At 45.1% G+C, this 19129-nt stretch overlaps 1 protein-coding gene across 1 annotated transcript in view; it reads right to left on the bottom strand.

The window, feature by feature from the left end:
* Window positions 1–19129, bottom strand: part of LOC126997508 (uncharacterized) — a 219800-nt gene that overhangs the window by 95623 nt on the left and 105048 nt on the right. The window contains exon 3 of the mRNA XM_050858631.1: window positions 5542–5674. Coding sequence (XP_050714588.1) covers window positions 5542–5674 — 133 coding nt within the window. The remainder of the gene's footprint in view (window positions 1–5541; window positions 5675–19129) is intronic.

Raw genomic sequence — 19129 nt, 5'->3', positions numbered from 1 at the left:
AGAGAAAAGATGGAAGGAATAGAAGGAGATAAAAGGGAAGGAGACGGGAAGGATTGGAAAAATAAAGTTGAAAAGAGGAAAAAGGGGAGGACAAATGCAAGGGAAAGTGAAGAAGAGAGGGGAGGAATAGAATAATAGAGAGGAGGAGGAATGGAAGAAGAAGAATAGAAATAGGAGGAAGGGAGTAGGAAGGCTGGGTAAGGGGAGGAGAAAAGGCAGAAAATGAAAACCAAAAACATAAAAATAAAAAAAGGAAGCAGGAAGTAAGGGAGGTATGGAGGCTGTCGACAAGAAAAAAAACAAGGAGGAAGAGGAAGTAAAAGGAAAAACAAACAAAAAAAGGGAGGAAAAGGAAGTATAAAGGGAAGAAACAAACAAAAAAGGGAGGATGGGGAGGAAGAAGGAAGAAACGCACAAAAAGGGAGGGAGGAAGAGGAAGTAGAGCGGCAGAAAAGATAAAAGACCAGGATCGTAAGGATAAAGTAAAAGGAGGTGATGAGGGGGAGCCTAAAAAAAGACCAGGAGAGGGAGGCGGAAGAGAGAGTGGGACGGGAGGCGGAAGGCTGGGTGAGGGGGGCGGGGAGACGAGGTGTAGGGGGTGGAGAGGGGGGGCGCGGAAGAGGGGGGCGGCATGAAAAAAGGGCTTTAAAGGGGGGGTCTCCGTGGCTTATCGTAGCGAGCGTGAGGCAGAGTGTAGCCTCGTAAATATGGGAGGACAGCAAATCCAGTCAGCCCATTTTGTCTTGAGGGCGGCGCGGAGAGAGAGAGAGAGAGAGAGAGAGAGAGAGAGAGAGAGAGAGAGAGAGAGAGAGAGAGAGAGAGAGTGAGAGTGAGGCAGACAGACAGAAACTTAGAACAAAAGAAGTGCGTTTAAAGATAATGATAACGTAAATTCGTGACGTGAATTCATATACAGATTTTTTCGTGTGTGAGAAATGCAACTGTGTGTGTATGTGTGTGTGTGTGTGTGTGTGTGTGTGTGTGTGTGTGTGTGTGTGTGTGTGTGTGTGTGTGTGTGTGTGCGTGTATGTGCATGAAGGCTCCTCTATGACTGCCTTCTGAAAAACAAATTCAATCAGGCGCGAGTGTTGGAGTGTGTTGCGGAGTGTGTTGGGGCGAGGAGGGGGGAAGGAGGAGGCTTTCTGAGTCGGGGGAGTGAAAGGGGGCGGCAGCATAGGTGACGGTGTGGGAGGAGGGGAAAGGAGGGAAGAGCCGGTTCGGGTGACTGAGGGGATGGTTTGGAAATAGCAATAGTGGTTTGGGTGGAAGAGTCGTTGTAGATGTGGAGGCGAGGGTTCTGGGTATACTGGCTGGCTGGCGGGAAGTGAAGGGAAACTGTGGATGGGCTCGTCAGCGGCGTATGTTGCGAAATAGCTATAGTGGAGGGGGTGAAGGAGGCGTGGGGCTCTTCAGGAATAGTAGGAGCACGATGGGATATGTCAGGGAGAGGTAAAAGAAGTTGTGGATGGGTTGGTCTAGGGCGTACGTTGCGAAATAGCTATAGTGGAGGGGGTGAAGGAGTCGGGCTCTTCAGGAATAGTAGGAACACGATGGGATATGACGGGGAGGGTAAGGGAAGTTGTGGATGGGCTGGTCTAGGGCGTACGTTGCGAAATAGCTATAGAGGAAGGGGTGAAAAAGGCACGGAGCTCTTCAGGCATACTAGAACCAGAGTAGGATATGTCGATAAGGGAAAAGGAAGTATCAATGAGGAATAGGAATTGGAAGGAAGTAGTGAGGTGATATTGGAAGTGTTAGTGGTTAGAATTGAGGAGATAGCAAAATCGATGTAAGATATAGGTAAAGAGGAGCAATTTTAAAAGAAGGAAATAGTTGAAAGGGGACAGAGACGGTGAAATAGAAAAAATAAATGGTGAAGTGATAGAAATGTGTTGGATTTGGGACGTATTAGTGGATGGGATGGAGGATATATATAAGAGATAGAAGAGAAGCAATTTTAGGAGGAGGAAATAGTGAGAAGGGAGCAATGAAGGGTGAAGTGATGGTTGAAATAGTCGGGGAGTGAAGGGGAGAATCAGTGTGAGTGGTGAAGGGCGTTTTGAGGTCAGGGAAATGGATACGCGGGCAGTTTCAGAGGAAGGGATGTGGGGGGGAACGTTGGGGTCTTGATGGGTGATGTGGGGGGCGTAGTGATGGGCGTATTAGTGAAGGGGACGGAGGGAGGGCGCTGGGAGATCGTGGAGAGAGATAAGCGAGGAGGAGCAGTTTCTGGGGAAGGGGAAGGCTGGGGGAGCTGATGAGTAAAGTGATTGGTAAGCTGATGAGGGAGTGTTGGGGCGTTGCACTGGGGCGGGGATGGAGCGAGTTGCAAGATCGAGGAGAGAGATAGGCGGCGAAGAAGGGGAGGGCCAGGGAGGGGGTTGTCCGCCTCCACCGCCACTGTTCGGCATGTTAAGCAACTATTATCAAGTTTAGGAGGCTTTTCCGTGTTAAGGAGACACTTTCAAGCCAAGGAGCGTTCGCGGCCCGAGGTGGCTGCCCTGTCAAGGAGGCCGCCGCGCTGTTGGGTCGAGAGATGGGCGTGTAATATTTCTTCATAATTCTGCTTTCACTGTGATTATTCTTAACTATTGCTGCATTAGTTATCCGGATTATTTCTCCATTAGTGAGGGTTACTACGTATGTTGGACACCGGATGAAGAGATAATACCATTTGATACATAAAACTGCTGCTGAATAAAATGCCACTGTAACATCTACCGCCAGGATTGATATGTGAGGGACGGCTCTAACTTCTACTGCATTAGTTTTATGGGCGGACTTTTTCCCAGGCGAGGGTTTCTGCGTAAATATTGTTGAAGTGAAAACACTGGGTACAGAAAATGGCTGGATTCCCCCAGTGACAACAATATGGAAAGTTGCGACTCCAAAAGGTTATTAAGTTTTGCGGTAAAAGGGAAAGGAGCAGAGCAGCGCCTCGCCTTGCCTCGTGTCTTTAGTGGGATGGTGCTGAGGATAAAGTAAGCCCTGATGCTGATTGTTAAGTGGCGTTGACAGCATGAGTTCGTTTACTAAAATATTTCTTATCTGTCGAGGTGAGCAGTGGATGTCAAGGACGGAGACCGAACACTGGGATTTACGACGTGCAGACATGTTAGCTTTGATCTCCGCCTGACGTGAAAAATCGCAGGACAAGTCTTATTAATGTCGCGGTCCATCAGGGGACAACGTAATCTCCACAATACTCTCACGTTGCTTGCCTCCCTCCGAGTTCCTTTCCCTCCCCCCCCCTCTCGCCTCCCTCTTCCCCCATCAAGAAAAAATATATAACTTGCCAAAACATCAAAGCTTTAAAGAATTTCCGAAGTAGACTGAATCTGTTTTCTTTCTGCATTTTTCTTTTCTTGTGGCGACTCTCCGGGTGTGTGGCGAGGATGGGAAGGGAGGGAGAGAGGTGTGGAAGAAGGGAGTGGAGGGAGTGGAGAAGCGAAGCGAGCGAGTTGGACACCACCGCACAGGCTTTGCGAATCCTGTCTTTTATCCCTGATCCAGAAAGAGTTGAGGGATCGCGAGGCCACAACGCAGTGCAACAAGGAAGGTCGGGGAAAGGAAAATATAAAATAAATACACGTGCTCATCTAAAAAATCTGAAAATGCTCACGATAATCACAAAAAAAGGAAAATCATCACAGAATTCGAAAACCTGCTGGGAACATGATATCCTGTTGCAGAGAGCGGGGGGGTGGGGGGGGAGGTCTTTGTGTGTGTGTGTGTCTGTGTGTGTGTCTATGTGTTTAAAAGCAATGCTCGAAAATTGTTCGCGAAATTGCCGGCGCTGAAACTCGTTCCCCAATATCCCGCCTCGAATTGAATTACCATCATCTATGACATAATATTATTTTTGTTTAGCTTATTTGCGAGTTGTTTACCGGGAATTACTCTCAATCTCTGTTATTTTGTTAGACCGCCCGTAGATTACCCAGAAAAGGCTTTGCTGGACACACTATAGCCCGGGGTCGCTGCAGGGCAATCGTTTCAGCCTACGTTAGATTTTGAATCATTTAATTAATTCAGTAACCCGGTCAGCTCAGTTAAAGGCCTCTGAACTGCCGGGGAATGGATCAGTCAGTCAGTTGTGATTCGGGCAGCGTTTGTATCAGCACTTTGCAAATAAAACCACACTCTTGATTACTATGTTTTAGTCATATTCATTAAACAGTCAGTCAATCAGTTACTCGGTTTAGGGCAGATTAGGGAACGTCATGTGTTGATTACTTTGGAAATACGCCTGTTCGCTTCATTGGATGCGTCATGTGTATATGCAGAGAATTAAAATATGTTCCAACCTTTACCTGTTCTCTGAAAATAGCTAAATCATCGCATAGTTTGTTCTACCGTGTCTCTGAGTTCTTCTTGTGACCGAATTCATTTATCTCTCAGCTTTTCTTTTCCTTCTCACTCATTCACTCCATTTCTCTTCTCCCTCAGTCATCCATTTCCTTCACGTTGTTCTTCTCACACACTTCATTCTTCTACCCTCCTTTCCTTCTCTCACTCAATTTTCCTCACCATACTACTCACACAATTCACTTATCTCTTCCCTCAGCCGTCCATTCTATTAAAGTGCTTCTAATCAAACCTCACCTCTCTTCTAACACTCACTCTCCTACCCTTCTTTCCTCTTCTCATTCAGTTTCCCTTACCGTCCCACTTTAACAGTTCATTCGTCTCCTCCCTCGGCCGTCCATTCATTTCAAGTGCTTCTACTCAGCCTCCCTTCTAACACACACACACACTCTCTTTCTACCCTCCTTTCCTAGTCTCTCAGTTTTCCTTTACCGTCCCACTCACACAGTTCATTCAGCTATTCCTTCAGCCGTCCATTCCTTTCAAGTGCTTCTACTCAACGCTCTCTTCTAACGCTCACTCTTCTTTTAACCTCCTTTCCTTGTCCCATCCCACTCAGTTTTCCTCACTATCCCACTTACACAGTTCATTCATCTCTTCCCTCGGCCGTCCATTCCCTTCAAGTGCTTCTACTCATAATCTCTTATAACTTCCTTTCCTCTTCTCTTAGGCTTCCCTTTGACATCGTCTCTCCGTAATTAAATTTCCGGAGGCCATTAGTAAAGTTGGTGTGACTAGGCGCACGTTCTTGATATAATAGAGTTGCCGTTTCGTTTTCTACTTCATTATCCGGTTGTAATTAGGCACTTCATTCCCTGGGGCACATTTTCTTTCTCTGGTACTGCTGGCGACCCTGGATTCCGTTTCTGGGTGACTGAAAATAGGTCTGGAATAACTCTGCCCTACATCACTGACACAAAAGTTATTCCTCTTCTTCCTCAGCCTCCTTCGTTTTCTACTTATTATACGGCTTTAATTAGGCACTTCATTCCCTGGGGCACATTTTCTTCTCCCTGGTAGTACGGGCAACGCTGGACTTCATTTCTGGGTGACTCTGAAAAAAAGTCTTGAATATCTTTACATCGCTGAAGGAAAACTGACTCATCATCCTCCTGCGCCTTCTCCTCCTCTTCCTCCTCCTCATCATCATCAACACACACACATACGCATTACCTGTAGACTGGCGTGACGGAGGCGTTCTTGTACCACAGCACCAGCAGCACAGGCTCTTCGGGGTTCGGGGACCTGATGTGGCAGGGCAGGCGAGCCGTGGAGCCCCGCACGGCCGTCACCGCCACCAGTGTACCTGAAGGGGAGAAGAAAGAGGAGTGGGGTTATAATCTTGAGCGGGTGAGGAGAGGCTGAGTTACGTGATGAAGGAGAATATGGTTGTGAGGCGTGATTGTTTTATTGACATGGGTGGTGGTACGATTATGGGGGAAAATACTCTGTTGACGCAATACAGAAACGCATGTGCCGTAGAAAAGTAAATGCCCATACCAAAAGCTCTGAGTGGGTGAGGAGAGGTTGAGTTACGTGATGAAGGAGAATATGGTTGTGAGACGTGACTGTTTTATTGGTATGTGTGTTGATTCGTTTATGGGGGAAAATACTCTGCTGATACTATAAAAGAAACGCGTGTGCTGTAGAAAGGTAGACGGCCATATTAAAGGTTCAGTTACGTCGTGAAAGAGGAGAATATGGTTGTGATACGTGACTGTTTTATTGGTATGTGTGTTGATATGTCTATGGGGGAAAATACTCTGCTGATACTATTAAAAAAACGCGTGTGTTGTAGAAAGGTAGACGGCCATATTAAAGGCTTTGTAACTCATGAAGGAGGAATATATTTTTTGTGAAGCGTGATTTTTTTAGTGACGGGCGTAAATATGGCTATGACGAAAAAAAAACTGCTGATACAATACAAAAACTCGTGTGCCGTGGAAAGGTAAACACCCATATTAAAACCTCTTCCTTCCCATGCGATCAGTTCCCACAGTATCAGTATGCCGCTCCTCGCTCCCCACAGTCTTTTTATGAACCACTTTTACGGGTTAATGACCACATTCAACATATTAATTTTCCCCTATTAATATTACGGCGCAACTAGGCAAAGAAAAAAGTAATTGGAAGTAAAGTCTGGAATATAATGAGGGAGAGTAGCCGTTTAGAGGATGCCGATGGTCTCTGAGTCGATGATAAGTGATGGTTCTTAGGAAGGGAGAGATGATGATACGATCAATACTGTCCCTTAAGCGAAGATGACATTGCCCTGCACTATTTGAACACCCTCGTGAAGTAGGAATAAATATACGCGTGTAGAAAGATGTAAATCCTATTGTTGAAGAGGATGAAACCCTAGATTTACACCCCTTTGCTTTAATATTTGATCTTCCTCAGTAAACATGAATACGGACGTGCCTGCATGTTTAGCTAAGAAGGACAAAGCAGCTCCGTATATGAAGGTGACATTCCCCACGCACACACTCTCAGATTCTTCCCCCCATAACTTTTGATCGCCTTCAGAAAGTATTCGATCCGCTCTTGTTGTTCGGGAATTTCATTTTGACAACGCTGCCGAAGAATAATGGTCTGTTGCTATCGGCGGTCCTTTGTGCTCCTAGGTAAGCCAATCACGGCATCGTGTTCCTTACGGCATGAGGCCTTTGTTGGGCGAATCTCGGCAAGGATTAGGCCCAAGGAGGAAGCGCGGGACGTGAGACTGTGAAGGGGAAACTATAATGAAAAAATAAGTGTTCTTGCGACCTGAGTGTTACGTAAAGCTTTCGGTAGTGGTGAAGGTTTGTGAAGGTTCCTTGATGCACGAATGAACAGAAATTTACATGCGACCTGTGTGTTATGTAAAGTTTCCGTTATTGGTAGAGGTTTTTAAGGTTCCTGGACGCCCTAATGGGAAAAAAGAAACGTGCTTGTGACCTGTGTTGTATGTAAATTTTTCAATATTGGTAGAAGTTTTTAGGTTTTTTGACGACCAAACGGAATGAAAGGATATGATATTGCTTAGGAAGACAGGCAGACACACATACACAGATACATACACATATATACACACATACATACATACATGTACACAATCTCTCACCTCCAGTCTCTCACGTCTTGGTCCACTCTGTCACCCGTCCCGCTTCCTTTCCTCCCTTTTTCCTCCCTTTCTCCTGCATATCTCGTAACTCTGCAACCCACATCCTCCCCTTATTCCTACTCACTTTCCCCTCCTCTTCCTTCCCCTTCCTCTCCCTTCCTCCCCACACACTCCCCTTCTTTCTCACTTTCCCCTCTCCTTCCCATCCCTTCCTCCCCACACCCTCCTATTCTTGTACGTACTCACTTTTCCCCTCTCCTTTCTCTCTCATTTCTCTCCCTTCCTCTCTTTTCTCAACAACATGCTATCTAGAATTGCTGGGCCTGCATATCACAACTTTTCCTTTGGGTGGTTGGGGATTTGTGATAGCATGAAGCAATTGCCGTTCACATAGTTTAAAATCCTCATAATTAGACGAAGTTGATTCCTCATCTTGTACTACCGAATGTCGTAACCGCAGTGTGATGGGGGTTCTCGTATGTAGATTAGAGAAGTAGTTTTGCCCACAAGTTAAATTAATCGAGCGAAGTCCGAAGAGTTTTTTGCTTGAATGTAGATTGTCATTATTGCATTAGGAAAGGGAATCGAGTTGTCTGCTGTCCATAATTGTTACGTACTGTCTTTTGGTTATTCTGTTTTTACTATGTGGATTCCTACCATTTATTTCTTCTTGGATTCTTTCGCTCCATCTCGACAGCTAATATTCCTCCAAAACCCTCTTCCACCTTCATCCCCATTTTGTCTTCGGAAGAGGCACAGATTTACCTGCCTAGACTATGCATGTATGTATCAGAAGCCGCGTAAATCTTGATAGTGTTCCCAGAAAACTCCATTCTCCAGTAACAGCAGTCAGAAAATCGTAAAAATTGCCTGAATTGTAGCAGCCGGCCGGTCAGCTATCCCTTTGTTTCTCGGTGCTATCATTATATAAGAGAATACCGGCCGTCCTGTCTTTCTCTCTGCTACCGTGCGTTGTGTGTTTGTGTGTGGGTGGGTGGGTCGGTGTGTATAGAGATTAACCTTTCTGTCTATCAGCCGCGCGGACTCGTATCGTTTGGGTTTTCATGAACCACGTATTCCATTCTCTTTAATCCCGTTCCCTTTTCATCCCAAAGCCCGTCATCCACACATCTGCACTCCCATTATGCCGCCAGTCCTCGTCATCCCCCTCCCCATATCCCCGCCACTATAATTCATCCCCTTCTTCCCATAGCACGCCGGCAGCCTCTCATCATTCCCACATCCACATTCCCTTATATCACATTTCCCTCACCCAGATCCCATTTTACCTTTCTATCCCCATTTTCCTGTAGCACATACCACCCTTCCTTCAGTCTTTGCTTTCCTCCTCACACCACAGTCTGCTATTTCTTCTCTCACCAGACAGAATTTTTCTATCTTATCCTCTTCTTTCCCGTAACACAATAACATCCTAGCAATAACCTTTTCTTTTATCTTCCTAACTTCTGCCCCTTATTTTACCTTCACAGCTCGTCATTCCTCCTATACTCTTCTTCCTTCCTCTCATCTAACAACCTTTTATCCTTCCAAACCCGTATCACCTTTTCTTTCTTTTTCTTTCCCTTAACATCGTAACAACCTAACTTCATTCCCTTCTTTTATCTGCACATCACATGCCGTCATTTCTCTTATACTTTTTTCCCTTCCTCCCATCTGCCATTCCCTCCTTCCCTTCACCCACCTTCCCATCACCCAGCCATTCCTTGCCCTCACCCCATCTTGCCTCCGACCACCCCCCTGGCTCACCCCTCAGGTTGCACACCCTTCCTGGAACAGCCGCGTTTTCAAGACACAACACGGGCAAAATTTTCTGGTTGCAATCCTGTCCTGCCGTTTACTTTTTTGACTGGAGGGAGAGGGAAGGAAGGAAGGAAGGACGCGAAGAACCGAGAGACAGAATGACCAGCCGGACAGAGACAAAGAGATACAGAACATTCAGGGGGAAGAGTGACGTGGGGAAGAAAGAAAGACCACTGGAGAGGGAGGGAAAAAGAGGAGCGTGGAGGCTGGGCGATGGGAAAAAGAGGCCCAGGCTTGTTGAGGACGCGTCAGCTTCAGGAACGGAGACCAGGAGAAGGACGAGAACGAGGAAGGAAGTACCTTAGAGGAGAGAACACGAGAGTAGAAGTGACGGTCGACTGGTTTTTAATGGTTCAGTGACGGAAATCCCAACAAAAAGAGCTTTACCGTTCAAAAAGTACCATGTTATTTTTTCATCTCCTCGACTTGGTATCAGTGGCGCCTGCAGATACACCGTGTGGCCTATACCGTACGTTCCCTTACTTGTACCTATTTTTATGGGGGACTAAGCCATTGCGCTCTCCAACGGACCCACACGAAAGAAAAAGGAAATAGGAACTGAAAACTTGAGCCTTGAATTCTTGGACATATAGTTGAAAAGGTGAGGAAAAAGAATACAGGGATGAAGGCAGTGGAGGAGGACTGTCAGCGAAGAAAAAAAAGACAGTAGCCAGAAGGAAGAGAGTCGGAACTTCCATGAAAAGAAAATACACGAAAAGTTTGTAACTGTTGAGATTGAAAAGGTGCGTAGAGGAATGAAAATGTTTTGCACGAAAGACGGAATCAATCAACGGAAATAAAAATAAACAATGATGTGATGAAAAGGAGAACAGATTGGAGGAGAAGGAATGAGGCAAGGAACAAGAAAAGAAAAAAAATAGACTAGAAAGAAGAAAAGAAAGAAATAGACAAGAAAGAAGAAAAGAAGAAGAGGAGGAAAAGAGAAAATATAAATGATATGTCAGCAGAATGACAAGGAGGAGAAAGAGGAGGAGGAGAAGGAAAACACGACGAAAACCACGGTGAAAACAACAACACTGATAATAATAATAGTAACAATAACAATAATAATAATAATAATAATAATAATAATAATAATAATAATAATAATAATAATAATAATAATAATAATAATGAAGCAGAAAAATATGATAAAAATGATGATATAGAAAAAGATGAAAAAGAAAACGAAAACAAATAAAAAACTTATATAAGTTGAAGAAAGAAACAATAACAAAAGAAGAAGAAGAAAAAGAAAAACAAGACCAAGAATAATAATAAGAAAAAAGAAGAACAAGAACCATAACAAAAAAGAAGCAGGCAGAGTGTGCGGAGGACGGGTAGAAGAAGAAAACACAGAAAAAGAAAATGAAGAAGAAGAAGGATGAGGACGCGAAGGAAATCAAATTGAAGGAAGAGACAGGCACAGCAACGCGGCTTGAATACAAAACACTCCTGGCGGTGGTGGCGGTGGTGGATGTGTGGCTGACTGGATGGATGGCTGACTGGCTTGATTGGCTGACTGGCTGAAAACTAACTGGCTGACTTGCTGGCGCTGGGAACGGTAGGGGCCAATCTGTGTCTGTGTGGGAGGGGGAGAGGATGGGAGGTTGTGTGAGGGGGGGCAGGAAAATGGAAGGTTGTGTGAGGGGGGGGAGGAAGATGGGAGGTTGTGTGAGGGGGGGGAGGAAGATGGGAGTGTGTGTGTGTGTGTGTGTGTGTGTGTGTGTGTGTGTGTGTGTGTGTGTGTGTGTGTGTGTGTGTGTGATTGACCTAAGTTTACGGTATTTAAATTCATCTCTCTATCATTATTTTGGTTCTAATTGTTGCATTTTCACTGGCTGTTTGGATTCTCTCTCTTCCTCTCTCTCCCTCTGTCGCTCTCTCTCTCTCTCTCTTATCTCACCCCATCCATCCTTCCTGCCCTCCTTCCTCTCTAGCTTCGCCTCAATCAGCCTCTCTCCTCCCTCTCTCTCATTCATTTCCCCCTATCTTCCTTCATCAATTACGCTCTCTCTCTCTCTCTCTCTCTCTCTCTCTCTCTCTTTATTCCAACGTAGCTAATTTTTCACCCCACGAAATCAGAGTTGACAGGAAACATTCAAATCATCCTTAAGACTAATTTGTAAGAGTGTGTGTGTGTGTGTGTGTGTGTGTGTGTGTGTGTGTGTGTGTGTGTGTGTGTGTGTGTGTGTGTGTGTGTGTGTGTGTGTGTGTTGCTTTGTGAAGGAGAAGCACAATAACCATCAATACCAACCACCACCACCTCCATCACAACAGCCACCACCACCACCTCCATCACAACAGCCACCACCACCACCACCACCGCCGAGGCCTTCACCTTGCATTAACAGCCTAACCCCACCTGCCAAACTGAACTTCCCGGGAGACGAAGTTCGCTCAAGTTGCCGCGTTGGGCCGGGGAGAAGCTTGGGCGAGGGGCGCGTGAGTCCGGGAACTATACGCCCAAGTTATAAGTATCGGCTCCGTGCTAGCGGCCGCCCTCTTAGGTGGGGCTCTGCAGGCCAGGAGGAGGGTGGAAGGCACAGCACCCACCCCAGCCTGACCCTTTGATCCACCTGCCTACCTGCCACTTATGTTTCTGCCTGACTACTTAGCCACCTCTGTTGACCGAATTGTCTCTATATGTACTGTCTCTCTACTCACCTGCCTGCCTTTTTACCTGTCTTCCTAATGAGCTACCTACTGACTTACCTACGTACCTGTCTATCAAACTACTTACCCACCTATCTACCTACCTACCTGCCTAACTAACTACCTAACTACCAACCAAGCCATCTTCATTTCAATCTAACCTAACCTAACCTAACCTAACAATCTACTCACCAGCCTACCTATCTAACAATCTACCCATCCTGCTTAGCCTTCCTTTAGTTCTACCTTCTTTTCCTGCTCCTGTTACCTCTTGTCCTGCTGCCGTTCCTGGTGCTGCTGCTGCTGCCGCTGGTCTGAAGGAGCTTGAAACTGTCTGCCCCACCACTCAAGGAAGGGACTCGGGACCTGACTTTCCCTTTTTTGTTTGCGTGCCTGGCCGCCGCGGTTGCTGGCGGCCCGCACGAACACACACGAGTTTTGACTTCCCCGTGTTGCAAGTTCCCCAATTTTCATTTTTACTTTCCTTTGTTTTGCATTTCATTGCGTTGTGATAGTGGCAGGGTGGCGGCAGGTGTCGGCCAGGTGTCTCCCCTCCACCTGCCGACGCGATACAGGTGAAATTAAAACTATTTTTCATTCAGGGTAACGGTTAGTCTAAAAATAAGTACTGATAAAGCCGAATTGGAATGTGTTTTTATTCCCTCTCGCTCTCTGTCTCTCTCTTTGCCTCTCTCTCCCTCGGGTGCAGAAACAGAGCAATTGGTGCATTAATTGTATCGACGTAAAAAAGAATGCTATTTACCGGAATTAAAACGTGAAGGAATCGTCTGGCCGGTAAATAACAGCCCCCAAATATTAACCCTTTTGTGGTGGCGGAGTCCAGGGGCATGTTGATGTATTCCACGTAGCCCCAACTTTTTCTTCTTCTTTGGGAGTGAATTCAGCACGAGTTTACCTTCTCACCGGGAAGCCACAAGTCCACTCATTAACTTTGAGCTACAGGTTAATGAGGCCAGCGGCGAGAGGGCGAGAGGAAGGGATTAGGCCGTGCCACGAGGACTTAGGCGAAGGGGTGGAGGAGGAGGAAGAAGAAGAAGAAGAAGAAGAAGAAGAAGAAGAAGAAGAAGAAGAAAATGAGGAGGAGGCAGAGGTAGAGGAGAAGTAGGAGGAGAAGGCAGAAGAAGAAGAAGAAGAAGGACAAGAACTCGAAGAACAAGAACTAGAACAAGAACAGGCTCGAAGAGGAGAACGAGAAGAAGGAGGAGAAAAGGAAGTGGAGAATTAAAGATGAATATGGAGAAGTAAGAGGAGGAAGAGAAGGAAAAAGAGGAAGAAGAGGGAGAGGAGACGAAATAAAGATAAAGGAGAAGTAAGAGGAGGAGAAGCACGTACCAGGATAAGAAGGAGAATGAGTGGGAGGAGAGAGAGAAAGCGGCGGCGGTGGAGAGGAGGGGGAGGAGGAAGCGCAGAAAGATGAAGCAGAAAAAAAAGAGAGGGAGGGGTCGGCGGGATCTGATTACCTGGGAGCGGCGGGGATCCGAGGTGAGCCGCGAGCGAGACTGATGAAAGGAAAGAAAATTATGCGCTAAGTCTGCCTGCCCTCGCTATCAAGTGGAGGAGCATCTGATTGGGACAAAGAATTAGATGGACCACGAAAGGTTTCCGCGGTGGTGAGGCGTTAGACCGTGCAGCGCAAGTGAGAAAAAATAACCCTGAGTATCATTTAGGAACTTATAATAGTCATGCTGATAAAAAAATGAATTAGCGGTAAAAGTTAAGAGAGTTTAGGATATGGTAACTAATCGGAGTATTACGTGATGTTGTGTATACGATGGATGAAATAGGAACATTGTAAAAGCTTAAGGATGTTTACGAATGATAATCTATGCTATAACAGAACTTATTATAGTCATTCTGATGGAAAAATATAAATGGAGATGAAAGTTAGGAATGTTTACGATATGAAAACAACCAGTCTGAGTATGTGATGTGTTAAGATACGATTAAAAAAAATAGAAGATTATTTTTATAGGAGCAATGCTTAGAGGGCTTTTTTTCATTGCTCTTGGATTTCAACTGCTTCCTCTACACTTAAAAATAATTTCAAAAAATTTAGAAAGTTTAAGAATAGCAGTCCATTGGAAAACGTCTTTACGCTAAAACAAAAATTGAAATTGCCCAAAAAACACATTATCACATCAAACGGTGAAGTCGTATCAGAAACATGTCTACTTAAATACTCGAAAGGTAAGCTTGTATATTTTTTTTGTCGGGGGGAAGGGGAAGACGGGCATCCATTTTCCAACCTGTTCCAAAACATTCAATTCGGAGACGTTTTCAGGCAGGCAGGTCTCCTTAGGTAGGCAGTTGGGTAGTTACGTGCACTTTTATTCGGACTGCATTAAGGCGGTCATGTGGGTCTTTGTCTGGAGGGGAAGGGGGTAATAGTCGTTCGGGAAAGGTGTTTGGGATGGGCCAGGAGAACATTCAAGGACCAAAACAACAGGTGTGTAAATGTCCCGTCCCTCACTCGGGCTCGGAACCACAAATGCTCCGCGGGAAAGGAATATGGTTCTTCCTCTTCCTCTCTCTTTCTCCCTCTCTTTCCTCCTCTTCTTTTCCTCTCTCCTCCTCCTCCTCCTCCCTCCCTCCTCTCTCTCCTTCTCTCTCTCTCTCTCTCTCTCTCTCTCTCTCTCTCTCTCTCTCTCTCTCTCTCTCTCTCTCTCTCTCTCTCTCTCTCTCTCTCTCTCTCTCTCTCTCTCTCTCTCTCTCTCTCTCTCTCTCTCTCTCTCTCTCTCTCTCTCTCTCTCTCTCTCTCTCTCTCTCTCTCTCTCTCTCTCTCTCTCTCTCTCTCTCTCTCTCTCTCTCTCTCCTCCTCCTCCTCTCTCTCTCTCTCTCTCTCTCTCTCTCTCTCTCTCTCTATCTCTCTCTCCTCTCTCTCTCTCTCTCTCTCTCTCTCTCTCTCTCTCTCTCTCTCTCTCTCTCTCTCTCTCTCTCTCTCTCTCTCTCTCTCTCTCTCTCTCTCTCTCTCTCTCTCTCTCTCTCTCGCTCTCGCTTTTGCTCTCCCTCCCACTCGTTCTCGAAATAATAAAGTGAAACAGATCTGTGGTTATGAAAGTCAAAGATAATTGCCAATAAGAAAGACACAGCTTATCAAGGCCAAAAACCTCGACCCTGTACACTCATTAGGGCGCAACAAGGCTAATGGAAGGAACGCCGATCATTAAACATCGCCACAAACTCCGGGGATTTCGAATTTATGGACAGACGCACGTGAAGTAATCCCGCTCACATTTTTTTTTTTAATTTCGATGTCGTGATGAAATTCGTGGAAGGACAAAGTTGATTAGAGATTAAATTGCCGGAGAAAAATATATCGCAGAGCACGCTGGATGGATATTGTTTTACTATGTACATTAATATAATCACCAATTACGGATAATGTCATCATTTTTTCTAAGGAACTAATTTTACGCGCTCTGTATTTTGTAACCAATAACCGTGTATCATCATTATTCAGTATTTTACATCGAATATACACGAACGCAGTTGTTGGCGGACATTAAATATGGAGGAAAGGAACCATATTCCCATTTTCTTTCATGAGTTTATGCGGTGCGCGGTTGTCAGAGCTGAAATATTGAGGAAAGAGAAGGCATTTCCCTAATTCTTTCATGAGCTAATGCCGACTGCCGCCAGACCCCAATATAATCAGTGGCTCGGACAGTGAGTGATGGGTCGTCTGGCTGCACGGCAAGGGCACGCTCGGCAAGGTGTGTCGGCGCGGGGCGGTCACCAGCACACCAACACCGTACCCCCGTGTGTCCTTTCCATCGTCCGCCTCAATAACTGTACGAATTGAACGCTCGCTCGGCAAAACGTCCGTCCGCCCTGCGTTGCTTTTATATTTCCGTTTTATGGAGGTATTAAAAAATATAAAACTGAAGAGCCAATCTGGAAATACGGATGAACTGTGCCGCGGAACTGGAAAACGCGCCGCTAGAGGACAGCGTTCATGAGTGGCCTTACGTGTGTTTGCAGGTCAGGGTAAAGCGGTCTGTCATCACGGATCGCGTGGTTGGCTTGAGACGGAAATAAAATAGGCAAAAGACACTTTAAAATGCCAGAAGTAAAGAGGCTAGAAAGTAGGAGAATAACAGCAGCAAAACATGGAGCAGTGTTGAATGTGTGTTACCACGAATCGCTTGACTGGCTTAAGACGGAAATAAAATAGTCAAAAGACACCTTTAAAAGCCAAAAGTAAAGAGACGAGAAAGCAAAAGAATAACCAGAGAGGATCACAGGAGCTTGCTCATTTATATAGGCCTACCGGCTTCTTGCAGACTCCTTACGTTCTTATGTTTTTATGTCAACGAAACATGGATCAAAGTACTGCATGTGTTATCAGTGTTAGCAAACCCAAAACAGCAATAATATATCCTTATTAATCACGAATACAGGCTAAGGACAGACGCTAAAGAGCAGAGAAGTAACCAGACGAACAGCCAGACAGATTTACATGGAACTTCATTCTAAAATATGCTCATTAATTAGTTCCGCGTATGTGCCTGAATATTATAATTTATCACCACTCTCTCAAATTAAGTTCATCGAAATATTTATATCTATCGACCTTTTTGTAACACTCATGACGATAAAAATTCCTTTAATGTTACAACAACGCTTTCGTGATGCAACCCACACACACGCCACCCCCCCCCTACCCCCACCCCCCACCCCCCCACCACACACACACACACACACACACACACACACACACACAGGTCGATACGGACGGCACGAAACTTTTTTTTCTTTTTCTGCAGGTCCAGTGACAGAAAAAAACATCACCAAACCATGTACAGTACGAGAGAAAATACTAATAAAAGGAAATATATACAAAGCCACTCATAATGACAAAGGAAACAGACCCTCGAAAAATAACAACAGAGGAATATTTTTATGCGTGTATATTTTGACGGTTGGTTTTCGCTTCATTATTTTCCCTGTGTATATTTTGTTGTTTTGACGGGCGAGAACGCAAGCGCGAGACTTTGTATATGTGTGAGAGAGATAGAAAGAGTAAGATCGAGAGATAGATAGAGAGAAAGGAGGTCGGCTGTCAGCAGGATAGGGACAAAGAAGGCCACGCAGTTTGCAATTTCTTTTCCTGGAGAGCATTTGGAGTAACATTTGTTGGTCTCACCGGTTGACACTTTCTTCTTCCTCCCAAACAAATGGTGAGTGGCCGGCTACTTCTGCGAGGGAGTGAGGGAGAAGTAGGGAGGGAGGAAGGCAGGGAAGGAGGGAGGGAGGAAGGCAGGGAAGGAGGGAGGGAGGAAGGCAGGGAAGGAGGGAGGGAGGAAGGCAGGGAAGGAGGGAGGGAGGAAGAGGATAAGGCGAGAGGGCGAGGGAGGTGAGTGTCTGGCTACTCCTGAAAAATAAACACGAGAATAGACAGAAAGAAGAATTACAATAAACAAGAACAATAGGAATTAAAAGAATAACAAGGAGGAGAATCAAAAGGAATGCGAGTTATAATAAAATATGAATACGATAAAATGGATGAGGGAGGGAGGGAGGGAGGGGCCAAGTGTGCCTAGTGTTGGAATCCCTCCTAAGTCCTCTCATTATTACAGTACGTTGGCCCATAATTAAGGGGATGAAGTACCACTGGTGAATTAATTGTATGTGTATAAAGTAAATTTGTTTTCCTTTTCTTGTTTTTTTGTTTCCTTAGTTTTGTTTTTTATTTTATTTTTCATGTCTTGTTTTCTTCCCTGTTTTTTTTTATTTATTTTTTTATGTTTTGCTTTGTGATCTTTGTCATTATTATCATTATTATTATTATTATTATTATTATTATTATTATTATTATTATTATTATTATTATTGTTGTTGTTGTTGTCATTATCATTATTTCCCATGCCTTTTAATTTGCCAAACGTTTGATATATTTTCATTTACAAGTTATTTTTGTCTTGCTCTTCCTGTTCTTCCTCCTCCACCTCCTCCTCCTCTTCCTCCTCCCCTTCCTTCTCCCACTAACGAACGCCGAAGAAAATTTTCCTCCTTTCCGTCTCGTGAATAGTTTTATATTTCTCTCTCACAAGAAATCAGTGTTCATTGTTGGCCCGAGGAGGGAGTGTGGTGTGTTGAGAGCCGGCGGGGAGGAGCATTCGCTTTAGTGATTTTGTGTCTCATCTTACACCCGGATCAGTTGGCAGACACGGATCACTGGAGCAGCCACCCAGTAAAGAGGCAGCAGAGTCTCTTTCACCTGCTTAATTAGTTTCCACAGTTTCAGTGATTCTGTTTCTTTTACACCTTTACGTCTCTTCCTCTTTGTATTCTTTTCTTCTCCACCTTCTCCATCTCCTTCTCCTCCTTTTTTTCTGATTTTCTTTCTCCTCCTCTTCCTCCTCATGCTTCTCCTCCTCCTTTTTTTCTGATTCTCTTTCTCCTCCTCTTCCTCCTCATATTTCTCCTCCTCCTTTTTTTCTGATTCTCTTTCTCCTCCTCTTCCTCCTCATATTTCTCATCCTCCTTTTTTCTGATTCTCTTTCTCCTCCTCCTCCTTCTCCATCTCCTTCTCCTTTTTCTGATTCTCTTTCTCCTCCTCCTCCTTCTCCATCTCCTTCTCCTCCTTTTTCTGATTCTCTTTCTCCTCCTCTTCCTCCTCATGCTTCTCCTCCTCCTCCTTGTCGTCGTCTTCCTCCTTTTCTTCCGCTTCACTCTTATTTTCCTCCTGATATCGGTCTCCAGGTTACCAAACAAGTTCAGTGACGTCAATCATGTCAGTTTTTTAGCTCCAATCCTACCCGATAACTTTACTATTCGCCCAAGGACATGCAGCATATACACTGGCAGGACTTTTATTTTTTAGCTCGTCACCCGTCATTGTAAGAAACTCCCTGCAATGTAGTCAGTTCAAGAATGACTGTCAGTGAAGGTGCGTCTAGTTATACTTTCTAAAGGCCGGAGTTAATTTTAGGGTTTTGGGTGCATATACGTATAGGAAGAGTTTTAACTTGTTTCGTAAGCCATCGGAGTTTCTGGACCATATTGTCACTCTAACAGATCGCCTCGTTTTAAGCCAATAGCCTTCCTGTTGCCTGCTGTGCTGTGCTCTCATATTTCCTCCTTTGCCTCCTCTTCCCTTCATCAATTTCCTTCACCACCACCACCACCACCACCATCACCACCATCTCCACCAAGACT

The sequence above is a fragment of the Eriocheir sinensis genome, chromosome 12 (genome assembly GCF_024679095.1).
Source record: "Eriocheir sinensis breed Jianghai 21 chromosome 12, ASM2467909v1, whole genome shotgun sequence".
NCBI lineage: Eukaryota > Metazoa > Arthropoda > Malacostraca > Decapoda > Varunidae > Eriocheir > Eriocheir sinensis.
The sequence above is the reverse complement of the archived record's forward strand: the minus strand, read 5'-3'. Positions and strand labels throughout refer to the sequence as shown.